The 24,307-nt window shown below is 44.0% G+C and overlaps 1 protein-coding gene across 2 annotated transcripts in view; it reads left to right on the top strand.

Moving 5' to 3' along the window:
- Positions 1-24,307, top strand: part of LOC143808071 (putative cation-transporting ATPase 13A4) — a 730,794-nt gene that overhangs the window by 467,581 nt on the left and 238,906 nt on the right. For both annotated transcript variants that reach the window (XM_077290328.1, XM_077290327.1), the window contains exons 13-14: positions 3,263-3,324; positions 3,976-4,126. In XM_077290328.1, the coding sequence (XP_077146443.1) occupies positions 3,263-3,324; positions 3,976-4,126 (213 nt within the window). The remainder of the gene's footprint in view (positions 1-3,262; positions 3,325-3,975; positions 4,127-24,307) is intronic.

The following is a 24,307-nucleotide window of genomic DNA, read 5'->3' as shown; positions in this document are numbered from 1 at the left end:
AAATTTAAAAAATGCTAATTTTTATACCAATGAAATTAAATGTTTTTGAGCTATGGTTTTGATTGTCAACCCACTTTTTAAGAACTTTTGCGACTTCCCTTTTTCAGATATCCATGAACATTTTTATATTTAACTAGCTGTACTACCCGGCTTCGCCCGGGTTAATGACTGCTGTTAGCAAAATAGAATGTGTTAACAAAAATTTATTCTGCACACAAAAACCACAAAACAAATAGATAGAAATGTAATTATTAAAAGGCAAAAACTAAGCAAATAGAAGCATTTCACAACATATATTAGCTTTGTTATACTGAGAATGTCTTTGTTGCCTATATTAACCAATCAGAGCTCAGGTTAATTAACTGTAGCAAAATAGAAGCTGAGCTGTGATTGGTTGCTATTGGCAGCCTGATAAATCCCCAGCCAACAGGAAGCCCTCCCCCCTGGCAGTATATATTAGCTCACACATACACATAATAGACAGGTCATGTGACTGACAGCTGCCGTATTTCCTATATGGTACATTTGTTGCTCTTGCAGTTTGCTTATTAATCAGATTTTTATTTTTGAAGGACAATACCAGACTTGTGTGTGTTTTAGGGCGAGTTTTATGTGTCAAGTTGTGTGTGTTGAGTTGCGTGTGGCGACATGCATGTAGCGACTTTTGTGAGATGAGTTTTGTGTGGCGACATGCGTGTAGCAACATTTTGTGTGTTGAGTTGCATGTGACAGGTTAGTGTAGCAAGTTGTGTGCAGCAAGATTTGTGCATGGCGAGTTTTGCGCGTGGCGAGTTTTATGTGTGGTGCATTTTGAGTATGTGCAAGTTTTGTGTGAGGCAACTTTTGCATGTGGTGCAACTTTTGTACATGTGGCAATTTTTCTGTGTGTGCAAGTTTTGCATGAGGTGAGTTTTCCATGAGGTGAGTTTTGCACGTGTGGCGAGTTTTGCGTGAGCCTAGTTTTGCATATGGCGAGTTTTGCATGTAGCGAGTTTTGAGTGGTGACTTTTGTGTTTCGACTTTTATGTGGCGAGGTTGGTGTGTGTGTGTGGTGAAATGTGTGCTGAGGGTGGTATATGTGTTCAAGCACGTGGTAGTGTGTGGCGCATTTTGTGTTTGTGTTCATATCCCCGTGTGTGGTGAGTATCCCATGTCGGGGCCCCACCTTAGCAACTGTACGGTATATACTCTTTGTCGCCATCGCTCTCATTCTTTAAGTCCTCATTGTTCACATCTGGCAGCTGTCAATTTTCCTCCAACACTTTTCCCTTCACTTTTTCCCCATTATGTAGATAGGAGCAAAATTGTTTGGTGAATTGGAACGCACGGGGTTAAAATTTCACCTCACAACATAGCCTATGACGCTCTCGGGGTCCAGACGTGTGACTGTACAAAATTTTGTGGCTGTAGCTGCGACGGTACAGATGCCAATCCCGGACATACACACATACATACATACACACATTCAGCTTTATATATTAGATATACCTGTATGTAATCTCCTGTATATAGTATATACCTGTGTGTCATCTCACCTATATATAGTATATATCTGTGTGTCATCTCCTGTATATAGTATATACCTGTATGTCATCTCCTCCTATACATAGCATATACCTGTGTCATCTCCTCCTGTATATACTATATACCTGTAGGTAATCTGCTCCTGTATATAGTATATACCTGTGTGTCATCTCCTCCTGTATATAGTATATACCTGTATGTCATCTCCTCCTGTATGTAGTATGTACCTGTATGTCATCTCCTCCTCTATATAGTATATACCTGTGTGTCATCTCTCCTGTATATAGTATATATCTGTGTGTCATCTCCTCCTGTATATAGTATATACCTGTGTGTCATCTCCCCTGTAAATAGTATATACCTGTGTGTCATCTCCTGTATATAGTATATAGCTGTATGCCATCTCCTCCTGTATTAGCCCTCGTTCACACGTTATTTGGTCAGTATTTTTACCTCAGTATTTGTAAGCTAAAATGGCAGCCTGATAAATCCCCAGCCAACAGTAAGCCCACCCCCTGGCAGTATATATTAGCTCACACATACACATAATAGACTGGTCATGTGACTGACAGCTGCCGGATTCCTATATGGTACATTTGTTGCTCTTGTAGTTTGTCTGCTTATTAATCAGATTTTTATTTTTGAAGGATACCAGACTTGTGTGTGTTTTAGGGCGAGTTTCGTGTGTCAAGTTGTGTGTGTTGAGTTGCGTGTGGCGACATGCATGTAGGGACTTTTGTGAGATGAGTTTTGTGTGGCGACATGCGTGTAGCAACTTTTTGTGTGTCGAGTTGCATGTGACAGGTTAGTGTAGCAAGTTGTGTGCAGCAAGTTTTGCGCATGGCGAGTTTTGCGCGTGGCGAGTTTTATGTGTGGTGCCTTTTGAGTATGTGCAAGTTTTGTGTGAGGCAACTTTTGCATGTGTTGCAACTTTTGTGCATGTGGCAATTTTTCTGCGTGTGGCAATTTTTCTGCGTGTGCAAGTTTTGCGTGTGGCGAGTTTTGCACGTGTGGCGAGTTTTGCATGTGGAGAGTTTTGCGCGTGGCGAGTTTTGAGCGGCGACTTTTGTGTTTCTACTTTTATGTGGCGAGGTTGGTGTATGTGTGGTGAAATGTGCACTGAGGGTGGTATATGTGTTCGAGCACGTGGTAGTGTGTGGCGCATTTTGTGTGTGTGTTCATATCCCCGTGGTGGTGTGATTATCCCATGTTGGGGCCCCACCTTAGCAACTGTACAGTATATACTCTTTGGTGCCATCGCTGTCATTCTTTAAGTCCCCCTTGTTCACATCTGGCAGCTGTTAATTTGCCTCCAACACTTTTCCTTTCATTTTTTCCCCATTATGTAGATAGGGGCAAAATTGTTTGGTGACTTGGAAAGCGCGGGGTTAAAATTTCACCTCACAATATAGCTTTGACGCTCTCAGGGTCCAGACGTGTGACTGTGCAAAATTTTGTGCCTGTAGCTGCGACGCCTCCAACACTTTTCCTTTCACTTTTTCCCCATTATGTAGATAGGGGCAAAATTGTTTGGTGAATTGGAAAGCGCGGGGTTAAAATTTCACCTCACAACATAGCCTATGACGCTCTCGGGGTCCAGACGTGTGACTGTGCAAAATTTTGTGGCTGTAGCTGCTACGGTTCAGATGCCAATCCCGGACATACATACATACATACATACATACACACACACACACATTCAGCTTTATATATTAGATAATGATTTTTTTTTATACAGACAGGCACTTTAACAGAAGATGGAATGGAATTATGGGGTATTGTTCCTTCTGATAAGAGAAGGTAAGTTTGTACTGCATAATAGGACACAGATTAACAATATACAGTATGTGTTTGAGTAAGTGGGAGAAGAAACAAGAAATATGGTAAAATAGAGAAAAAGTCCATTGACACAATCCACAACATTCATTAGTAGAAATACTTTCTCAATACTTACATTAGAGTTACATTCTGATTGACCTTTATCAGTTTTGCTCAATTTTCATTGATAAAAGACATTAATAGTATATCAGGCCACTCAATATCACTACTTTAGCTATGAGGGTGAATGTCCACTGCCTAACGCCTAACACTTAACATCATGAGTCCCATTCTCTCTTCATCTGTATTTTCCCAACCAGTGAGCTCTGTGATCTGAGCCTAATAAAACTAATAGAAATAATATCCTAATAGAATGTGTAAGTCGAATAGCTTAGAAATCAGAAACAGCAATATTGGGTCAGTATTGGGAAGTGTTTGGATCATTAACATTTCTTTGGAAAATATGTAGTTGACTAGAATAGACGGAAATAAAAATATTTTTCCTGTACTTTAATGTTAAAAACGCAGAAGTTATTTTAGATCAACAATCACTCATCATTTTTGACTGATTTAATGCAACATTTTGCTGTATGTCCAAAATATTTTCGTGATAACATTTGAATTGTCTTGTAGCTTCCAGGAAGTTTATTTATTTACACCAGGGAGTAGCTTGCCATGGAGTCCGGTTCTAGTAGGAATGGTCAGTTGTCATTCATTGATTTTCCTGGATGGCAAAACACAGGGAGACCCACTAGACCTGAAAATGTTCGAAGGTACAGGCTGGGTATGTTCTCTATAAAAAAAAAAAATCAAAAATTAAGTTTCTGGAAATGTTTTCTGATATACCTGCTCAGTATCTAAATTTCTTATTTAAGACAGAGGGTCTTGTTATATTCTCCCTATGCCACTTAAGGTACCGTCACACTAAACGATATCGCTAGCGATCCGTGACGTTGCAGCGTCCTGGCTAGCGATATCGTTTAGTTTGACACGCAGCAGCGATCAGGATCCTGCTGTGATGTCGCTGGTCGCTGAATAAAGTTCAGAACTTTATTTGGTCGTCCGATCGCCGTGTATCGTTGTGTTTGACAGCAAAAGCAACGATACCAGCGATATTTTACACTGGTAACCAGGGTAAACATCGGGTTACTAAGCGCAGGGCCGCGCTTAGTAACCCGATGTTTACCCTGGTTACCAGCGTAAAATGTAAAAAAAACAAACAGTACATACTTACATGCGTCCCCCAGCGTCCGCTTCCCACACTGACTGAGCGCCGCAAAGTGAAAGTGAAACCACAGCACAGCGGTGACGTCACCGCTGTGCCCTGCTACTGCCGGCGCTCAGTCATTGCAGGAAGCGGACGCCGGGGGACGCATGTAAGTATGTACTGTTTGTTTTTTTTACATTTTACTCTGGTAACCAGGGTAAACATCGGGTTACTAAGCGCGGCCCTGCGCTTAGCAACCCGATGTTTACCCTGGTTACCCAGGGACCTCGGCATCGTTGGTCGCTGGAGAGCGGTCTGTGTGACAGCTCTCCAGCGATCAAACAGCGACGCTGCAGCGATCGGCATCGTTGTCGCTATCGCTGCAGCGTCGCTTAGTGTGACGGTACCTTTAGCCCTTACAGCACAAGCCCCTCTAGCACCACACTAGCTGAATTCTTTTTTTGTGAAAAAAAAAACAAACAGAATGCAGGTCCTCAATAGATCCCTTGCATAACTGATGTAAACAAAATCAGAAGGACGCTACTAGTTGTCTCGATTCCATTATGTGGAAAATAAATTCAATGCACACTCCCAAGTAAATGCAATCCTGAGGGATATACTTAGTGCAGCATGTATATATCATGAATGGCTAAAAATATTTAGTGCTTCAGGAGACACTGAATAAGAGACATTTTGACTCTCCCGAGTTTTTGTCTAAATGCAACAGCACAATAAATGTAAGGCCTGTTTCACAAGTTCTAATATTTCCGGTACCATAAAAAAATGGTACTGAGATATTCGCGTCCGTGTGTCCATGTGTAAAACTTACGGCACACATGTGGCAACCGTATACCACTCGAGAGCCACATCAGTACCATACATACCGGTGCCAGGGAAGCAGTGGTACAGTTAGCTCTCATCATTCTCCCCTGCTCTGCCAGCGATCCGTGAGAGCAGGGTAGAATGATGAGAGTTTTATTCAAGTGATAACAGCTAGAGCAGGAGTAGGCTGATGGGAAAATTACTCCCTTCAGCCTACACTTGCTGTTGATAATAGTCAGAGCAGGTGGCAGCTGGTGGGAGCAAGTAGACGAGCTGCGGAGACACCATCACGTGTTTCTCAACGCAGGCAGTGAATAGCCAGGCCTTTCCCCGGGAAGGAACAACCAAGGGAAGGGCAGCATCCAATAAAGGAAAACATCCAATAAAGGAAAACCACCTATGCCAAGCATGGTATCCATCCACAGACAGCTGTTTCGGGGTTTTTGCCCCTCATCAGTGTGGAGTAGGAAACTGGCTATTAGGATCAGTGCCTAGTAGAAAGACTATAAAGGCACGGATGAAATACCTCATGGAGACCAAAACATCCAACACCGCGGAGACACCATCACGTGTTTCTCAACACAGTGATCCAGAACACTGCCCCCAAATATGCAAATGCAAGTAGAGGAGCTGTGGAGACACCATCACATGTTTCTCAACACAGGCAGTGAATAGCCAGGCCTTTCTCCGGGAAGGAACAACCAAGGGAAGGGCAGCATACAATAAAGGAAAACATCCAATAAAGGAAAACCACCTATGCCAAGCATGGTATCCATCCACAGACAGCTGGGGGAAAGGCCTGGCTATTCACTGCCTGCATTGAGAAACACGTCTCCGCAGCTCCTCTACTTGCATTTGCATATTTGGGGGCAGTGTTCTGGATCACTGCGTTGAGAAACACGTGATGGTGTCTCTGCGGTGTTGGATGTTTTGGTCTCCATGAGGTATTTCATCCGTGCCTTTATAGTCTTTCTACTAGGCACTGCTCCTGATAGCCAGTTTCCTACTCCACACTGATGAGGGGCAAAAACCCCGAAACAGCTGTCTGTGGATGGATACCATGCTTGGCATAGGTGGTTTTCCTTTATTGGATTTTTTTCCTTTATTGGATGCTGCCCTTCCTGTTGTGAAGTCCGTTCTTGGGCTCCCTCCGGTGGTTGTAAATGGCACTTTTGTGAATTCTGCCCTTGGGCTCCCTCCGGTGGTTTTAAGTGGAACTGCTGCTCCTTGGGTTTAGCATTAGCAGCTGCTTCCACTGATCGTCTCTCCTGCTCTGCTATTTAGCCTGGCTCTAGTCTTCAGCCCGTGCCAGCTGTCAATGTTTCTTGGTTGGATTCAGACCTCTTCTTGGATTTCTCTGATAGGTTGTCCAGTTCAGCAAAGATAAGTCCTTGTTGTTCATTTGTGGTCCACTTACTGTGGACTTAATCATGTTGCTCATATTATGTTTTTTCTTGTCCAGCTTGTCAGTATGATATATTCAACTTAGCTGGAAGCTCTGGTGAAAGCAGAGTTGCCCTCCACACCGTGAGTCAGTGTGGAGATTTTTTGTATACTCTGTGTGGATTTTTGTTAGCTTTTAATACTGACCGCACAGTATTCTTTTCGATTCTGTCTATTTAGGTAGTAGTGGCCTCCTTTGCTAAATTCTGTTTTCATTCTGTGTATGTCATTTCCCTCTCCACTCACAGTCAATATTTGTGGGGGGCTGTCTTTCCTTTGGGGATTTCTCTGAGCCAAGATAGCTTTCTGTTTCCATCTTTAGGGGTAGTTATCTCTCCGGCTGTGACGAGATGTCTAGGGAGTGACAGGAACATTCCACGGCTACTTCTAGTGTTGGTGTTAGGATCAGGAACTGCGGTCAGTACAGATACCACCTCCTCAGGGCTCGTCCCATGTTGCTCCTTAACCACCAGGTCATAACACCTTCCCTTGGTTGTTCCTTCCCGGGGAAAGGCCTGGCTATTCACTGCCTGCGTTGAGAAACACGTGATGGTGTCTCCTGTTATGACCCCAATGGCGAGGGTCTCAGAGGAATGTGGAAGTCTGCAGAATACAAAAATCCAGCTCATAGGGCAGTGGTAACTGGGTTGACCATATATCTACTCCTAACGCCAACACTAGAAGTAGCCGGGGATCATTCCTACGTTGATTCTAGATGACACGCGCCAGCCGGAGAATCTAGCTACCCCTAGTAGAGGAAAACAAAGACCTTTCTTGCCTCCAGAGAAGGGGACCCCAAAGCTGGATAGAAGCCCCCCACAAATAATGACGGTGAGGTAAGAGGAAATGACAAACACAGAAATGAACCAGGTTTAGCACAGAGAGGCCCGCTTACTGATAGCAGAATAAAGAAAGGTAACTTATATGGTCAACAAAAACCCTATCAAAATCCACACTGGAAATTCAAGAACCCCCGAACCGTCTAACGGTCCGGGGGGAGGACACCAGCCCCCTAGAGCTTCCAGCAAAGGTCAGGATGTAGATATGGAACAAGCTGGACAAAAATACAAAACCAAAACAAATAGCAAAAAGCAAAAGGCAGACTTAGCTGATATAACTGGAACCAGGATCAGTAGACAAGAGCACAGCAGATTAGCTCTGATAACTACGTTGCCAGGCATTGAACTGAAGGTCCAGGGAGCTTATATAGCAACACCCCTAACTAACGACCCAGGTGCGGATAAAAGGAATGACAGAAAAACCAGAGTCAAAAAACTAGTAACCACTAGAGGGAGCAAAAAGCAAATTCACAACAGTACCCCCCCCTTAGTGAGGGGTCACCGAACCCTCACCACGACCACCAGGGCGATCAGGATGAGCGGCATGAAAGGCACAAACTAAATCGGCCGCATGAACATCAGAGGCGACCACCCAGGAATTATCCTCCTGACCATAGCCCTTCCACTTGACCAGGTACTGAAGCCTCCGCCTGGAGAGGCGAGAATCCAAGATCTTCTCCACCACGTACTCCAACTCGCCCTCAACCAACACCGGAGCAGGAGGCTCAGCAGAAGGAACTACAGGCACAATGTACCGCCGCAACAAGGACCTATGAAATACATTGTGAATAGCAAACGACACAGGAAGATCCAGACGAAAAGATACAGGATTAAGGATTTCCAATATCTTGTAAGGCCCAATAAAACGAGGTTTAAATTTGGGAGAGGAGACCTTCATAGGAACAAAGCGGGAAGAAAGCCATACCAAATCCCCAACGCGTAGTCGGGGACCCACACCGCGGCGGCGGTTGGCAAAGCGCTGAGCCTTCTCCTGTGACAACTTCAAGTTGTCCACCACATGATTCCAGATCTGCTGCAACCTATCCACCACAGAATCCACCCCAGGACAGTCAGAAGGCTCCACATGACCCGAAGAAAAGCGAGGATGGAAACCAGAGTTGCAGAAAAAAGGCGAAACCAAGGTGGCGGAACTAGCCCGATTATTAAGGGCAAACTCAGCCAACGGCAAGAATGTCACCCAATCGTCCTGATCAGCAGAGACAAAACACCTCAAATAAGCCTCCAAAGTCTGATTGGTTCGCTCCGTCTGTCCATTAGTCTGAGGATGGAAAGCAGACGAAAACGACAAATCAATGCCCATCCTACTACAAAAGGATCGCCAGAACCTGGAAACGAACTGGGATCCTCTGTCTGACACAATATTCTCAGGGATGCCGTGCAAACGAACCACGTTCTGGAAAAACACAGGAACCAGATCGGAAGAGGAAGGCAGCTTAGGCAAAGGAACCAAATGGACCATCTTGGAGAAGCGATCACATATCACCCAGATAACGGACATGCCCTGAGATAGCGGAAGATCAGAAATGAAATCCATGGAGATATGTGTCCAAGGTCTCTTCGGGACAGGCAAGGGCAAGAGCAAACCGCTGGCACGAGAACAGCAAGGCTTAGCTCGAGCACAAGTCCCACAGGACTGCACAAATGACCGCACATCCCTTGACAAGGAAGGCCACCAAAAGGACCTGGCCACCAGATCTCTGGTGCCAAAAATTCCCGGGTGACCTGCCAACACCGAGGAATGAACCTCGGAAATGACTCTGCTGGTCCACTTATCCGGGACAAACAGTCTGTCAGGTGGACAAGACTCAGGCCTATCAGCCTGAAATCTCTGCAACACACGTCGCAGATCCGGAGAAATAGCTGACAAGATAACTCCATCTTTAAGAATACCAACAGGATCAGCGACTCCAGGAGCATCAGGCACAAAGCTCCTAGAAAGAGCATCGGCCTTCACATTCTTTGAACCTGGTAAATACGAGACAACAAAATCAAAGCGGGAGAAAAACAATGACCAGCGGGCCTGTCTCGGATTAAGGCGTTTAGCAGACTCGAGATACATCAGATTTTTGTGATCAGTCAAGACCACCACACGATGCTTAGCACCCTCAAGCCAATGACGCCACTCCTCAAATGCCCATTTCATGGCCAACAACTCCCGATTGCCCACATCATAATTTCGCTCGGCCGGCGAAAACTTCCTAGAGAAAAAGGCACAAGGTTTCATAACAGAGCAACCAGGGCCTCTCTGCGACAAAACGGCCCCTGCCCCAATCTCCGAAGCATCCACCTCAACCTGAAAGGGAAGTGAGACGTCAGGCTGGCACAAAACAGGCGCCGAAGTAAACCGGCGTTTCAACTCCTGGAAAGCCTCCACGGCAGCAGGAGCCCAGTTAGCTACATCGGAGCCCTTCTTGGTCATATCCGTCAAAGGTTTCACAATGCTAGAAAAATTAGCGATAAAACGACGGTAGAAGTTAGCGAAGCCCAAGAACTTCTGAAGACTCTTAACTGACGAGGGCTGAGTCCAATCAAGAATAGCTCGGACCTTGACTGGGTCCATCTCCACAGCAGAAGGGGAAAAAATGAACCCCAAAAAGGGAACCTTCTGTACACCAAAGAGACACTTTGAGCCCTTGACAAACAAAGAATTTTCACGCAAAATTTTAAAGACCAACCTGACCTGCTCCACATGCGAATCCCAATTATCAGAAAAAACCAAAATATCATCCAGATAAACAATCAAAAATTTATCCAGATACTTCCGGAAAATGTCATGCATAAAGGACTGAAAAACTGAAGGCGCATTGGAGAGCCCAAAAGGCATCACCAAGTACTCAAAATGACCTTCGGGCGTATTGAATGCGGTTTTCCATTCATCACCTTGCTTAATGCGCACAAGGTTGTACGCACCACGAAGGTCTATCTTGGTGAACCACTTGGCACCCTTAATCCGGGCAAACAAGTCAGACAACAGCGGTAAAGGATACTGAAATTTGACAGTGATCTTATTTAAAAGCCGATAATCAATACAAGGTCTCAAAGATCCGTCCTTTTTTGCCACAAAAAAGAATCCCGCACCAAGAGGGGAAGAAGACGGACGAATATGTCCTTTCTCCAGAGACTCCTTGATATATGAACGCATAGCGGTATGTTCAGGTACCGACAGATTAAACAGTCTTCCCTTAGGAAATTTACTGCCAATGGTGTAGCATCAATACCCCTAAGAGGAATAGGATTTTCTAATGGTTCAAGAGTAAAACCACAGCGCTTAGCAAATGAGAGATCCATGAGACTCAGGGCAGCACCTGAATCTACAAACGCCATGACAGGATAAGATGACAGTGAGCAAATCAAAGTTACAGACAGAATAAATTTAGGTTGCAAATTACCAACGGTGACAGGACTAACAACCTTAGCTATACGTTTAGAGCATGCTGAGATAACATGTGTAGAATCACCACAGTAGTAGCACAAGCCATTCCGGCGTCTATGAATTTTCCGCTCATTTCTAGTCAGGATTCTATCACATTGCATTAAATCAGGTGTCTGTTCAGACAACACCATGAGGGAATTTGCGGTTTTTCTATCACATTGCACCGAATTAGGTGTCTGTTCAGACAACACCATGAGGGAATTTGCGGTTTTGCGCTCCCGCAACCGCCGGTCAATTTGAATAGCCAGTGCCATAGCATCATTCAGACCTGTGGGAATGGGAAAACCCACCATAACATTCTTAACGGCTTCAGAAAGGCCATTTCTAAAATTAGCGGCCAGTGCACACTCGTTCCAATGTGTCAGCACGGACCATTTCCGAAATTTTTGGCAATACACTTCAGCCTCGTCCTGCCCCTGAGACATAGCCAGCAAGGCCTTTTCTGCCTGAATCTCAAGATTGGGTTCCTCATAAAGTAAACCGAGCGCCAGAAAAAACGCATCAAGATCAGCCAATGCCGGATCTCCTGGTGCCAGCGAAAAAGCCCAATCCTGAGGGTCGCCCCGTAAGAACGAAATAACAATTTTTACTTGCTGAGCAGAATCTCCAGATGAACAGGGTCTCGGGGACAAAAACAATTTACAATTATTCACGAAATTCCTAAACTTAAACCTGTCTCCGGAAAACAGTTCAGGAATCGGTATTTTAGGTTCTGACATAGGATTTCTGATAACATAGTCTTGTATGCCCTGCACACGAGTAGCCAGCTGGTCCACACTTGTAATCAAGGTCTGGACATTCATGTCTGCAGCAAGCATAGCCACTTTGAGGTAAAGGGGAAGAAGAAAAAAAAAAAAAACTCAGAATCTTCTTTCTTATAATCCCTCTTCTGCAATGCATTAAACATTTAATACTGGCCTGGCAAACTGTTATGACCCCAATGGCGAGGGTCTCAGAGGAACGTGGAAGTCTGCAGAATACAAAAATCCAGCTCATAGGGCAGTGGTAACTGGGTTGACCATATATCTACTCCTAACGCCAACACTAGAAGTAGCCGGGGATCATTCCTACGTTGATTCTAGATGACACGCGCCAGCCGGAGAATCTAGCTACCCCTAGTAGAGGAAAACAAAGACCTTTCTTGCCTCCAGAGAAGGGGACCCCAAAGCTGGATAGAAGCCCCCCACAAATAATGACGGTGAGGTAAGAGGAAATGACAAACACAGAAATGAACCAGGTTTAGCACAGAGAGGCCCGCTTACTGATAGCAGAATAAAGAAAGGTAACTTATATGGTCAACAAAAACCCTATCAAAATCCACACTGGAAATTCAAGAACCCCCGAACCGTCTAACGGTCCGGGGGGAGGACACCAGCCCCCTAGAGCTTCCAGCAAAGGTCAGGATGTAGATATGGAACAAGCTGGACAAAAATACAAAACCAAAACAAATAGCAAAAAGCAAAAGGCAGACTTAGCTGATATAACTGGAACCAGGATCAGTAGACAAGAGCACAGCAGATTAGCTCTGATAACTACGTTGCCAGGCATTGAACTGAAGGTCCAGGGAGCTTATATAGCAACACCCCTAACTAACGACCCAGGTGCGGATAAAAGGAATGACAGAAAAACCAGAGTCAAAAAACTAGTAACCACTAGAGGGAGCAAAAAGCAAATTCACAACAGTCTCCGCAGCTCCTCTACTGGCATTTGCATATTTGGGGGCAGTGTTCTGGATCACTGCGTTGAGAAACACGTGATGGTGTCTCCGCGGTGTTGGATGTTTTGGTCTCCATGAGGTCAATCATCCGTGCCTTTATAGCTGGTGGGAGCATTCATCAGCCATCACCTGTGCTATAAATAAATTAATTAAAAATCCAGCTTGGGTTCTCCTATTTTTTTGAGAACCAGCACAACAGAATTGACAGCTGGGGGCTGCAACCCCCAGCTGCAGCATTAGCAAGGGTAGTTATCAAGAATAGAGGGGTCCCTATGCTTTTTTTTTTTTAATTATTTAAATACATAATTTTTAAAAATGATGTGGGTCCTCGCATTTTTAACAACCAGCCTTGCTAAAGCAGACAACTGGAGGCTAGTATTCTCAGGCTGGTAAGGGACCATGGATATTGACCTCACAGCCTAAAAATAGCAGCCAAAAGCCACCCAGAAAAGGCACATCCAATAGATGCACTAATTCTGGAGCTTTGTCTGGCTCTTCCCACTTGCCCTATAGCGGTGGCAGTTGGGGTAATATTTGTGGGGTTGATGTCACCTTTGTATTGTCTGGTGACATAAAGCTCACGGGTTAGTAATGGAGAGCCATCTATGAGACGTCTTTCCATTACTAATCCTATAGTCCTATAGTTGTATTGTAAATAAAGCCACAGCCAGTATAAAGTCTTTTATTTGAAATAAAACAAAACACACTTTTTCATTTTTATTTAAAAATAACGAACACCGTTATACTCACCTTGGGTCCATTCCATTGAAACCCTTGTCTCCTTTAATAAAACAAAAATAAAAAAATAACCCTCACATCTCCGTTGTTCTGTCTCATGGTGTAATCTATGTCTGATGATTAACCTCTTTGCCCCCGAAGGTGGCTTGCACTTTAATCAGGGCCATCCCGAGAGATTCCGGCACCCTAGGTGAAGCTATTTTGTTGTGCCCCTACTATTCTTCCAATGAACCTGAGAAGCCAGCACACAGCTATATCTTCCTTCCTGAAGCTCTGCAGACCAACTGTGGTATCAGGTTTCACACAGCAGCTAGAGCCAGGAGACTATCTAGAGGGAGGGGCTTTCCTGAAAATCTGGTGAGAAAGGAGAAATGAAAGTAGAAGAGCTGCGCCTGTCAGATCCATTGTTCCTGATGGAGGGTTAAGTATACCTATTTTTTTCTCTCGGGCGCCCCCTTAGTGTAGTGTGTGCTAAGTGTGCATTTTTGGATGTTTGCTTTGCTTTGCCAACATTTGAAAACTTAGGAGCAAAATAAACGCGTAGGATCAAACACCTGTCAGCAGACGATGCAAACGACTCACATCCGTAGTTTAGCGCTTCCTTTCCGTGCGTAAATTGTAGCTCAACGGTTTTTCTTTTAAATTTATGGTAAAAAAATTTATGTGCGCTTTTCTTTCCATCCCTAAAACTTTTTGCCTTTTGAAAAGATTTTTTTTAATTTTTTCTATTTTTTCTCTGGCGCCCCCTTAGGGTCGGCGCCCTAGGCGGCCACCTAGTTCGCCTATATGTTCGGGCCGGCCCTGACTTTAATGACCACACCAATTTTTACAATTTTGACCACTGTCACTTTATCAAGTAATAACTCTGGAACGCTTCAATAGATCTCACTGATTCTGAGATTTATTTTTCAGAATGCATTGTACTTTATGATAGTGTTAATATTTCTTAAATTTTTATGCCCTAAAATCACAGAAATATGTCACACAAAATAGTTAATAAGTAACATTTTCCACATGTCTACTTTACAATATTGGAACCCAATTTTTTTTGTTAGGAAGTTATAACGGTTATCATTTGACCAGCAATTTGTCATTTTTCCAACAAAATTTACAAAAACATTTTTTTAGGGACCACATCATATTCGAAATAACTTTGAAAGGGTCTATATGATAGAAGATACCCAAAAGCGACACCATTTTAAAAACTGCACCCCTCAAGGTGCTCAATGCCAATTTCAAGAAGTTTATTAACCCTTCAGGTGCTTCACAGGAATTTTTGGGATGTGGAAAAAGAAATAAACATTTAACTTTTTTCACATCATATTTACGTCAGATCCAATTTTTTTAATTTTTTTTTGTTATTTATTATTTTGTTAACAAGAAAAAATGGACCCCAATATTTTTTGTGCAATTTCTCCTGAGCATGACAATACCCCATATGGGGGAGAAAAACACTGTTTGAGCACACTGCAGAGCTCAGAAGGGAAGGTGCGCCATTTGACTTTTTGAATGCAAAATTTGCTGGAACAATTGGCGGCCCCCATGTCGCATTTGAAGAGCCTCTGATGTCCCTAAACAGTGGAAACCCCCCAAAAGTCACCCCATTTTGGAAACTATACCCCTTAAGGAATGTTTTTAGATGAGTGGTGAGCACCTTGAATCCCAGGGTGCTTCATAAAAGTTTATAACATTGAGCCATGAAAATAAAAAAATCAAATTTCTCTACAAAAATGTTATTTTGGCCCCAAATTATGCATTTTCATAAGGGGAACAGGAGAAATTGAACCATACAATTTGTTGTGCAATTTCTCCTGAGTATGCAGCTACCTCATATGTGGCGGAATACTACTTTTGAGGCACAGTGCAAAGCTCAGAAGGGAATAGGCGCCATATTGGAGTGCAGATTTTGCTGCAATGGTTTGAGGGTGCCATGTCACATTGTCAGAGCCCCAGAGATGCCAGAACAACAGAAACCCCCTTTATGTGAACTCATTTTGCAAACTACATTTCCCAATGAATTCATCTAGTAGTGCAATGATCATATTGACAACACATGTTCCTCACAGAATTTTATACCATTGAGCGGTAAAGAAATAATAAATTACATTTTTACCAGTAAAATGTTTTAGCCCCACGTTTTTCATTTTCTAAGGGCTAATATGATTATTTTTCACAATCAACTGAGGTACATGTTTTTCTACATGTATTCAGGAAATATTTTTCAGGCACAGTTCAGAGCTCAGAAGGCAACAGATTTTACTGTTATGGTTTGCAAGTAACATGACACACTGGTAGAGCCCATGAGATGCCCTCACAGCAGAACCATAAGTGACCCCATTTTGTAAACTGCACCTCTCAATGAATTTATCTAGGGGTGCAATGATCATATTGACACCACGGGTGTGTCATATAATTGTATACCATTGGTCAGTGAAAAAAAAGATAACTACATTTTTACCACAAAAATTTAGTTTAGCCCCGGATTTTTCATTGTCACAAAAAAGTGGGTAAAAATGGCAGCAAAATTTGTCCCACAATTTCTACTGAACTTGGCAATACCCCATATGTGGCTGTACAGTACTACTTAGCCATACGGAGAGACTCGGGATGGATGGATCACTCTTGCCTCATGGAGCGCAGATGTTCCTAGAACAGCTTGCAGACTCCATATACAGAGCACCTGTGTCACGATCCATGTTTGGATCTGTGGCAGATCTGGTTTCCCTCTGATTTAAATCTTTTTTCCTTTCTGGTCATTGGGGGTTAATGCAGTTTCCTGTCATGGATCCCAATGGCTGGGGATCGCACTGGACAAGCAAAATAACATAAATAACGGACGGGCTCTAGGGTGATGGAACCTGGGCTGACCGCTGCCCTACTCCTGACAAACACAACTAGAAATAGCCAGGGAGCGTGCCTACGTTGATTCTAGACGCCACGCGCCAGCCTAAGAGCTAACTAGCACTGCAGAGGAAATAAAGACCTAGCTTGCCTCCAGAGGAATGAACCCCAAAAGGTATAGTTGCCCCCCACATGTATTGACGGTGAAATGAGAGGAAGGCACGCACATAGAGATGAAAAATAGATTTAGCAAAATGAGGCCCGCTATACCTAGAAAGCAGAATGATACAAAAGGGGTCTGAGCGGTCAGCAAAAAACCCTAATCAAAAACCATCCTGAGATTACAAGAACCCATGTGTCAACTCATGGCACATGGGGAGAACCTCAGCCCACTAGAGCTACCAGCTAGCATAGAGTCATAATTAGCAAGCTGGACAAAAAAACAAACAACTGAAAAACAAAACTTAGCTTATCCTGAGAGATCTGGGAGCAGGTAGTCAGGAACCAAACTGAGCACATCTGAGTACATTGATAGCCGGCAAGGGAATGACAGGAAAGCCAGGTTAAATAGGAAACACCCAGCCTCTGATGGACAGGTGGAAACCAGAGACCGCAACCCACCAAAGTCACCCAGTACCAGCCGTAACCACCAGAGGGAGCCCAAAAACAGAATCCACAACAGTACCCCCCCCTTGAGGAGGGGTCACCGAACCCTCACGAGAACCCCCAGGGCGATCAGGATGAGCTCTATGGAAGGCGCGGACCAAATCAGTCGCATGAACATCAGAGGCGACCACCCAGGAATTATCCTCCTGACCATAACCCTTCCACTTAACCAAATACTGGAGTTTACGTCTGGAAACATGAGAATCCAAGATCTTCTCAACAACATACTCCAATTCTCCCTCCACCAGCACCGGAGCAGGAGGCTCAACCGAAGGAACAACGGGCACCTCATACCTCCGCAATAACGACCGATGGAACACATTATGAATAGCAAACGATGCTGGGAGATCCAAACGAAAAGACACAGGGTTAAGAATCTCCAAGATCTTATAAGTACCGATGAACCGAGGCTTGAACTTAGGAGAAGAGACCTTCATAGGGACAAAACGAGAAGACAACCACACCAAGTCCCCAACAAGAAGTCGGGGACCCACGCGGCGACGGCGATTCGCAAACTGCTGAGACTTCTCCTGAGACAAATTCAAATTGTCCACCACCTGATTCCAAATCTGATGTAGCCTGTCCACCACCACGTCCACTCCAGGACAATCCGAAGGCTCCACCTGACCAGAGGAAAAACGAGGATGAAACCCCGAATTACAAAAGAAAGGAGAGACCAAAGTAGCAGAACTAGCCCGATTATTAAGGGCAAATTCGGCCAGTGGCAAAAAGGCAACCCAGTCATCTTGATCAGCAGAAACAAAACACCTTAAATAAGTTTCCAAGGTCGGATTAGTTCGCTCCGTCTGGCCATTCGTCTGAGGATGGAATGCAGACGAGAAAGACAAATCAATGCCCATCTTAGCACAAAACGTCCGCCAAAATCTAGACACAAACTGGGATCCCCTGTCAGAAATGATATTCTCCGGAACCCCATGCAAACGAACCACGTTCTGAAAAAATAAAGGGACCAACTCAGAGGAGGAAGGCAACTTAGGCAAGGGTACCAAATGAACCATCTTAGAAAAGCGGTCACACACAACCCAGATAACGGACATTTTCTGTGAGACAGGGAGATCTGAAATAAAATCCATGGAAATGTGCGTCCAAGGCCTCTTCGGGATAGGCAAGGATAACAACAACCCACTGGCCCGAGAACAGCAAGGCTTAGCCCGAGCACACACTTCACAAGACTGCACAAAGGTGTGCACATCCCTTGACAAGGAAGGCCACCAAAAAGACCTGGCCACCAAGTCTCTAGTACCAAATATTCCAGGATGACCAGCCAACACAGAAGAATGGACCTCGGAGATGACTCTACTGGTCCAATCATCCGGAACAAACAGTCTTTCTGGTGGACAACGATCAGGTTTATCCGCCTGAAACTCCTGCAATGCACGTCGCAAGTCTGGGGAGACGGCGGACAATATTACCCCATCCCTAAGGATACCAGTAGGCCCAGAGTCTCCAGGAGAGTCAGGCACAAAACTCCTGGAAAGAGCATCTGCCTTCACATTCTTTGAACCTGGCAGGTATGAAACCACAAAATTGAAACGAGAAAAAAACAACGACCAACGAGCCTGTCTAGGATTCAGACGCCTGGCAGACTCAAGGTAAATCAGATTTTTGTGATCAGTCAAGACCACCACACGATGTCTAGCACCCTCAAGCCAATGATGCCACTCCTCAAATGCCCACTTCATGGCCAAAAGCTCCCGATTACCCACATCATAATTGCGCTCGGCGGGCGAGAATTTTCTAGAAAAGAACGCACATGGCTTCATCACCGAGCCATTGGAACTTCTCTGTGACAAAACCGCCCCCGCTCCAATCTCGGAAGCATCAACCTCAACCTGAAAAGGAAGTGAAACATCTGGTTGACATAACACAGGAGTAGAAGAAAACCGGCGCTTAAGTTCCTGAAATGCCTCCACAGCCGTAGGAGACCAATTAGCAACATCAGCACCCTTTTTAGTCAAATCAGTCAAAGGTTTAACAACACTGGAAAAATTAGTAATGAACCGACGATAAAAATTAGCAAAACCCAAGAACTTCTGAAGACTCTTAACAGATGTAGGTTGTGTCCAGTCACAAATCGCCTGAACCTTGACGGGATCCATCTCAATAGTAGAAGGAGAAAAAATGTACCCCAAAAAAGAAATTTTCTGGACTCCGAAGAGACATTTTGAGCCCTTCACAAACAGAGAATTGGCCCGCAGGACTTGAAACACCTTCCTGACCTGTAGAACATGAGACTCCCAGTCATCAGAAAACACCAAAATATCATCCAAATACACAATCATAAACTTATCCAGATATGCACGGAAAATATTGTGCATAAAGGACTGAAAGACTGAAGGAGCATTAGAAAGTCCAAAAGGCATTACCAAATACTCAAAATGGCCCTCAGGCGTATTAAATGTGGTTTTCCACTCATCACCCTGTTTTATCCGCACAAGATTATACGCACCGCGAAGATCTATCTTAGTGAACCACCTAGCCCCCTTAATGCGAGCAAACAAATCAGTCAATAATGGCAATGGATACTGATATTTGACTGTAATCTTATTCAGAAGGCGATAATCTATACAAGGCCTCAGGGAACCATCTTTTTTTGCCACGAAAAAAAAACCTGCTCCCAGAGGGGACGAAGATGGACGAATATGTCCCTTTTCCAAGGACTCCTTAATATAATTCCGCATAGCAGTATGCTCTGGCACTGACAGATTAAATAAACGACCCTTAGGGAACTTACTGCCAGGAATTAATTCTATAGCACAGTCACAATCCCTATGAGGAGGGAGCGAATTGAGCTTAGACTCCTCAAAAACATCCCGATAGTCAGACAAAAACGCAGGGACCTCAGAAGGAGTAGATGAAGCTATTGAAATCAGAGGTGCATCATCATGAACCCCCTGACATCCCCAGCTTAACACAGACATTGTTTTCCAATCCAGGACAGGATTATGAGTTTGTAACCATGGCAGACCAAGCACTAGTACATCATGTAAATTATACAGTACAAGGAAGCGAATCACCTCCTGATGAACGGGAGTCATGCGCATGGTCACTTGTGTCCAGTACTGCGGTTTATTCATAGCCAATGGTGTAGAGTCAATTCCCTTCAAAGGAATAGGAACTTCCAGAGGCTCCAGACTAAAACCGCAGCGTTTGGCAAATGACCAATCCATAAGACTCAGGGCAGCGCCCGAATCCACATAGGCATCGACGGAAATGGAAGACAGTGAACAAATCAGAGTTACAGACAAAATGAACTTAGACTGCAGAGTACTAATGGCAAAAGATTTATCAACCTTTTTTGTGCGTTTAGAGCATGCTGATATAACATGAGCTGAATCACCACAATAAAAACACAATCCATTTTTCCGCCTATAATTTTGCCGTTCACTTCTGGACTGAATTCTATCACATTGCATAGTCTCAGGTGCCTGTTCAGAAGACACCGCCAACTGGTGCACAGGTTTGCGCTCCCGTAAACGCCGATCAATCTGAATGGCCATAGCCATAGACTCATTCAGACCTGTAGGCGCAGGGAACCCCACCATAATATCCTTAATGGCCTCAGAAAGACCATCTCTGAAGTTTGCAGCCAGGGCGCACTCATTCCACTGAGTAAGCACCGACCATTTCCGAAATTTTTGACAATATACTTCCGCTTCATCATGCCCCTGAGAGAGGGCTAATAAAGCCTTTTCAGCCTGAATCTCCAGGTTAGGTTCCTCATAGAGCAATCCCAGTGCCAGAAAAAACGCATCCACACTGAGCAATGCAGGATCCCCTGGTGCCAATGCAAATGCCCAATTCTGAGGGTCGCCCCGCAGGAAAGATATTACAATCTTAACCTGCTGAGCAGGGTCTCCAGAGGAGCGAGATTTCAAAGAAAGAAACAATTTACAATTGTTCCTGAAATTCAGGAAGGTAGATCTATCTCCAGAAAAGAACTCTGGAATAGGAATTCTAGGTTCAGACATGGGAGTGTGAACAACAAAATCCTGTATGTTTTGAACTTTTGCAGCAAGATTACTCAGGCTGGAAGCCAAACTCTGGACATCCACGTTAAACAGCTAAGGTCAGAGCCATTCAAGGGTTAAGAGGAGGTAAGAAGCAGCTAGACAGCAATTAAGGGCTAGGCAGCAAAACTCTGAGGGGAAAAAAAAAAAAAAATTCCCTTAAACACTTTTTTTTCTCCTGCTTCAGCCCAAACAATTAACACTTTGTGGGCCGGCTATACTGTCATGGATCCCAATGGCTGGGGATCGCACTGGACAAGCAAAATAACATAAATAACGGACGAGCTCTAGGGTGATGGAACCTGGGCTGACCGCTGCCCTACTCCTGACAAACACAACTAGAAATAGCCAGGGAGCGTGCCTACGTTGATTCTAGACGCCACGCGCCAGCCTAAGAGCTAACTAGCACTGCAGAGGAAATAAAGACCTAGCTTGCCTCCAGAGGAATGAACCCCAAAAGGTATAGTTGCCCCCCACATGTATTGACGGTGAAATGAGAGGAAGGCACGCACATAGAGATGAAAAATAGATTTAGCAAAATGAGGCCCGCTATAACTAGAAAGCAGAATGATACAAAAGGGGTCTGAGCGGTCAGCAAAAAACCCTAATCAAAAACCATCCTGAGATTACAAGAACCCATGTGCCAACTCATGGCACATGGGGAGAACCTCAGCCCACTAGAGCTACCAGCTAGCATAGAGTCATAATTAGCAAGCTGGACAAAAAACCAAACAACTGAAAAACAAAACTTAGCTTATCCTGAGAGATCTGGGAGCAGGTAGTCAGGAACCAAACTGAGCACATCTGAGTACATTGATAGCCGGTAAGGGAATGACAGGAAAGCCAGGTTAAATAGGAAACACCCAGCCTCTGATGGACAGGTGGAAACCAGAGACCGCAACCCACCAAAGTCACCCAGTACCAGCCGTAACCACCAGAGGGAGCCCAAAAACAGAATCCACAACAGTTTCCCCCCCCCCCGATGGCCGCTGGTGTTATTGCATTGCATTGCATTGCTGCTGGGTCAGCTGATGTTTGTGACCACTCCCACCATCCTTTATACGGTCACTTGGTGCATCAGCTGACTGTTGCTTATACAGGTCCTTTTAGGAGACCAACCTCACAGTAGCAGCTCCCTGGTGTCAGCCAAGTCTGGTGTTTGGAGCTCTGTTGCTTTACTATCTGTGTTGTGGAGTCTGCAGCAGCGTGCACAAGCTAAGTTCTGAGTTTTGTTTCTTTGTAGTTTGTGCATTCACCTTTTGGTATCGTGTTCCCCTCACTCTCATATTGTTTATTCCTGTTTATTTGCTTTGTGGTGCTGTTTACACTGTTCACCTCCTGGGGTGGGGGTTGGGGGTTTAGTTTAGGGTTTAACAGGAGACAGGGACAGGTCGGTGACTTGGGCCTCCCTACCCCCAAGTTAAGGAAAGACAGACCTTCCCCTAGCCTGAGGGGCAGTTCAGGGGCCCAGATTCCTCATCTCCTGTTTTCCTATTTCTGCCACGTGACAACCTGATTGCTTGAAAAGCAAAATTCCCCCTCAATGACCCATTTTTGAAAATATACCCCGTGGAGAATGTATCTACAGGTGTACTGATGATTTTGACTCCATGGGCATTTTCCAGAAACAGGCAGCAATTAATGTTGCCTAGTGAAAATTGCAAACTGCCGTTGTAGTGACCAGTATGCTGTAATGACCAGTACATTGCAGTCACCAGTACATTGCAATAACCAGTATATGTAGTTTAGGTACACTATGGGGCTCAGAAGAGAAGGGGCATTTGGATTTGGGAGCAGAGAATTTGCTGAATTTCTTTTGGCTTGTGAGGAGCCATTTCGCTTTTCCAAATCCTTTGTGCTACCACTAACGTGGAAGCCCCCTATAATTCTGTTAACAGATGACAGACCTCAGTGGGGATTTGCTTTTTTTGTGGATTAAATTGAAGATTTTATTGGGAACATTTTACATAACATTTGGGATCACATTTATCCAGTGCTCTACACTGACCACTTACTTTGGGGTTTCCATCTAAATCTCTTGAGTGATGTGATTCAGATGAAACCCCTGGGGGATACATTCACTATAATGAGGCACCAGAGTTACTTTTGGATTCCATCTAACCTCTGTTCAGCGGTGTCTTTCTTTTCAGAAATGCACAAAACTGTGGCCGACGGCATTTTTATGCAGTCCTATAAAGACTCAAACCTTCATCTGCCTCATATATTGAATCTTCATCCAAGGGTTCCATCTGATTGATGTATTTCAGAGATTTACATGAAAACCCAGGTGCAAGCGCTCAGTGCATAGTGCATGATAAATGTGCGCCGAGCATTACTGCGATCTTTAGAAGGCAGAATGAAAAAAATAACCGCAGGTGAAGAATTTTTTTTATGCCATTCCTCTTTTGGTATAAGTGATTAGGCGACTTTATTCTTCAGGTCGGTGCGATTACAGAGATACTTATTTATATTGGGTTTTTATGTTTGGTTGCTGTCACACTAAAAGGCACTTTTTATTTGAAAAAAATAGTTTTTGTATCACCATATTTTGCAAGCTATAATTTTCCAATATACGATTGGTCCACACAGTCTTGTGAGGGCTTGTATTTTGCGGGACAAGTTGACGTTTTTATTGGTTCCATTTTCGAGCACATTACTTTTTTTTATTGCTTTCTAATTCGATTTTAGGTAGACAGAATGAACAAAACCCAGCAATTCAGGAATTTTTTTGTGGGATTATGCCATTCCATGTGTAGTAAAATGGATAAGTTTTATTGTTTGGATCAGTACAATTTTAGCGATACCATATTTGTATTTTTTTATGCTTTGGAGCTTTTACACATTAAAAGGTGTTTTATAGAAAAAATAGTTATTTTTGCATTGCTTTACTCTGAGAGCTATAACTTTTTATTTTTCTGCTGATGGAGCTGTATGGTGGCTTGTTTTTCGAGGGATAAGATGATGTTTTCAGCGGCACAATGGGTATTTATATCCATCTTTTTTATCGCGTTTTATTCCACTTTTTAGTTTGGTGGAATGATGATAAAGCATTGTTTTTTGCTTTGTTTTTTATTTATTTTTTATGGTGCTCACTAAAGGGGCTAAGTAGTGGGAAAGTTTTATAGGTCGGGTCGTTGCGGACGTGGCGATTCCAAAAATGTTTACTTTTATTGTTTATATATTTTTTTTCATACAGATATTTATTTA

Source organism: Ranitomeya variabilis, chromosome 2, assembly GCF_051348905.1.
Source record: "Ranitomeya variabilis isolate aRanVar5 chromosome 2, aRanVar5.hap1, whole genome shotgun sequence".
Classification (NCBI taxonomy): Eukaryota; Metazoa; Chordata; class Amphibia; order Anura; family Dendrobatidae; genus Ranitomeya; species Ranitomeya variabilis.
This window is presented reverse-complemented; position numbering and strand designations above follow the sequence as displayed.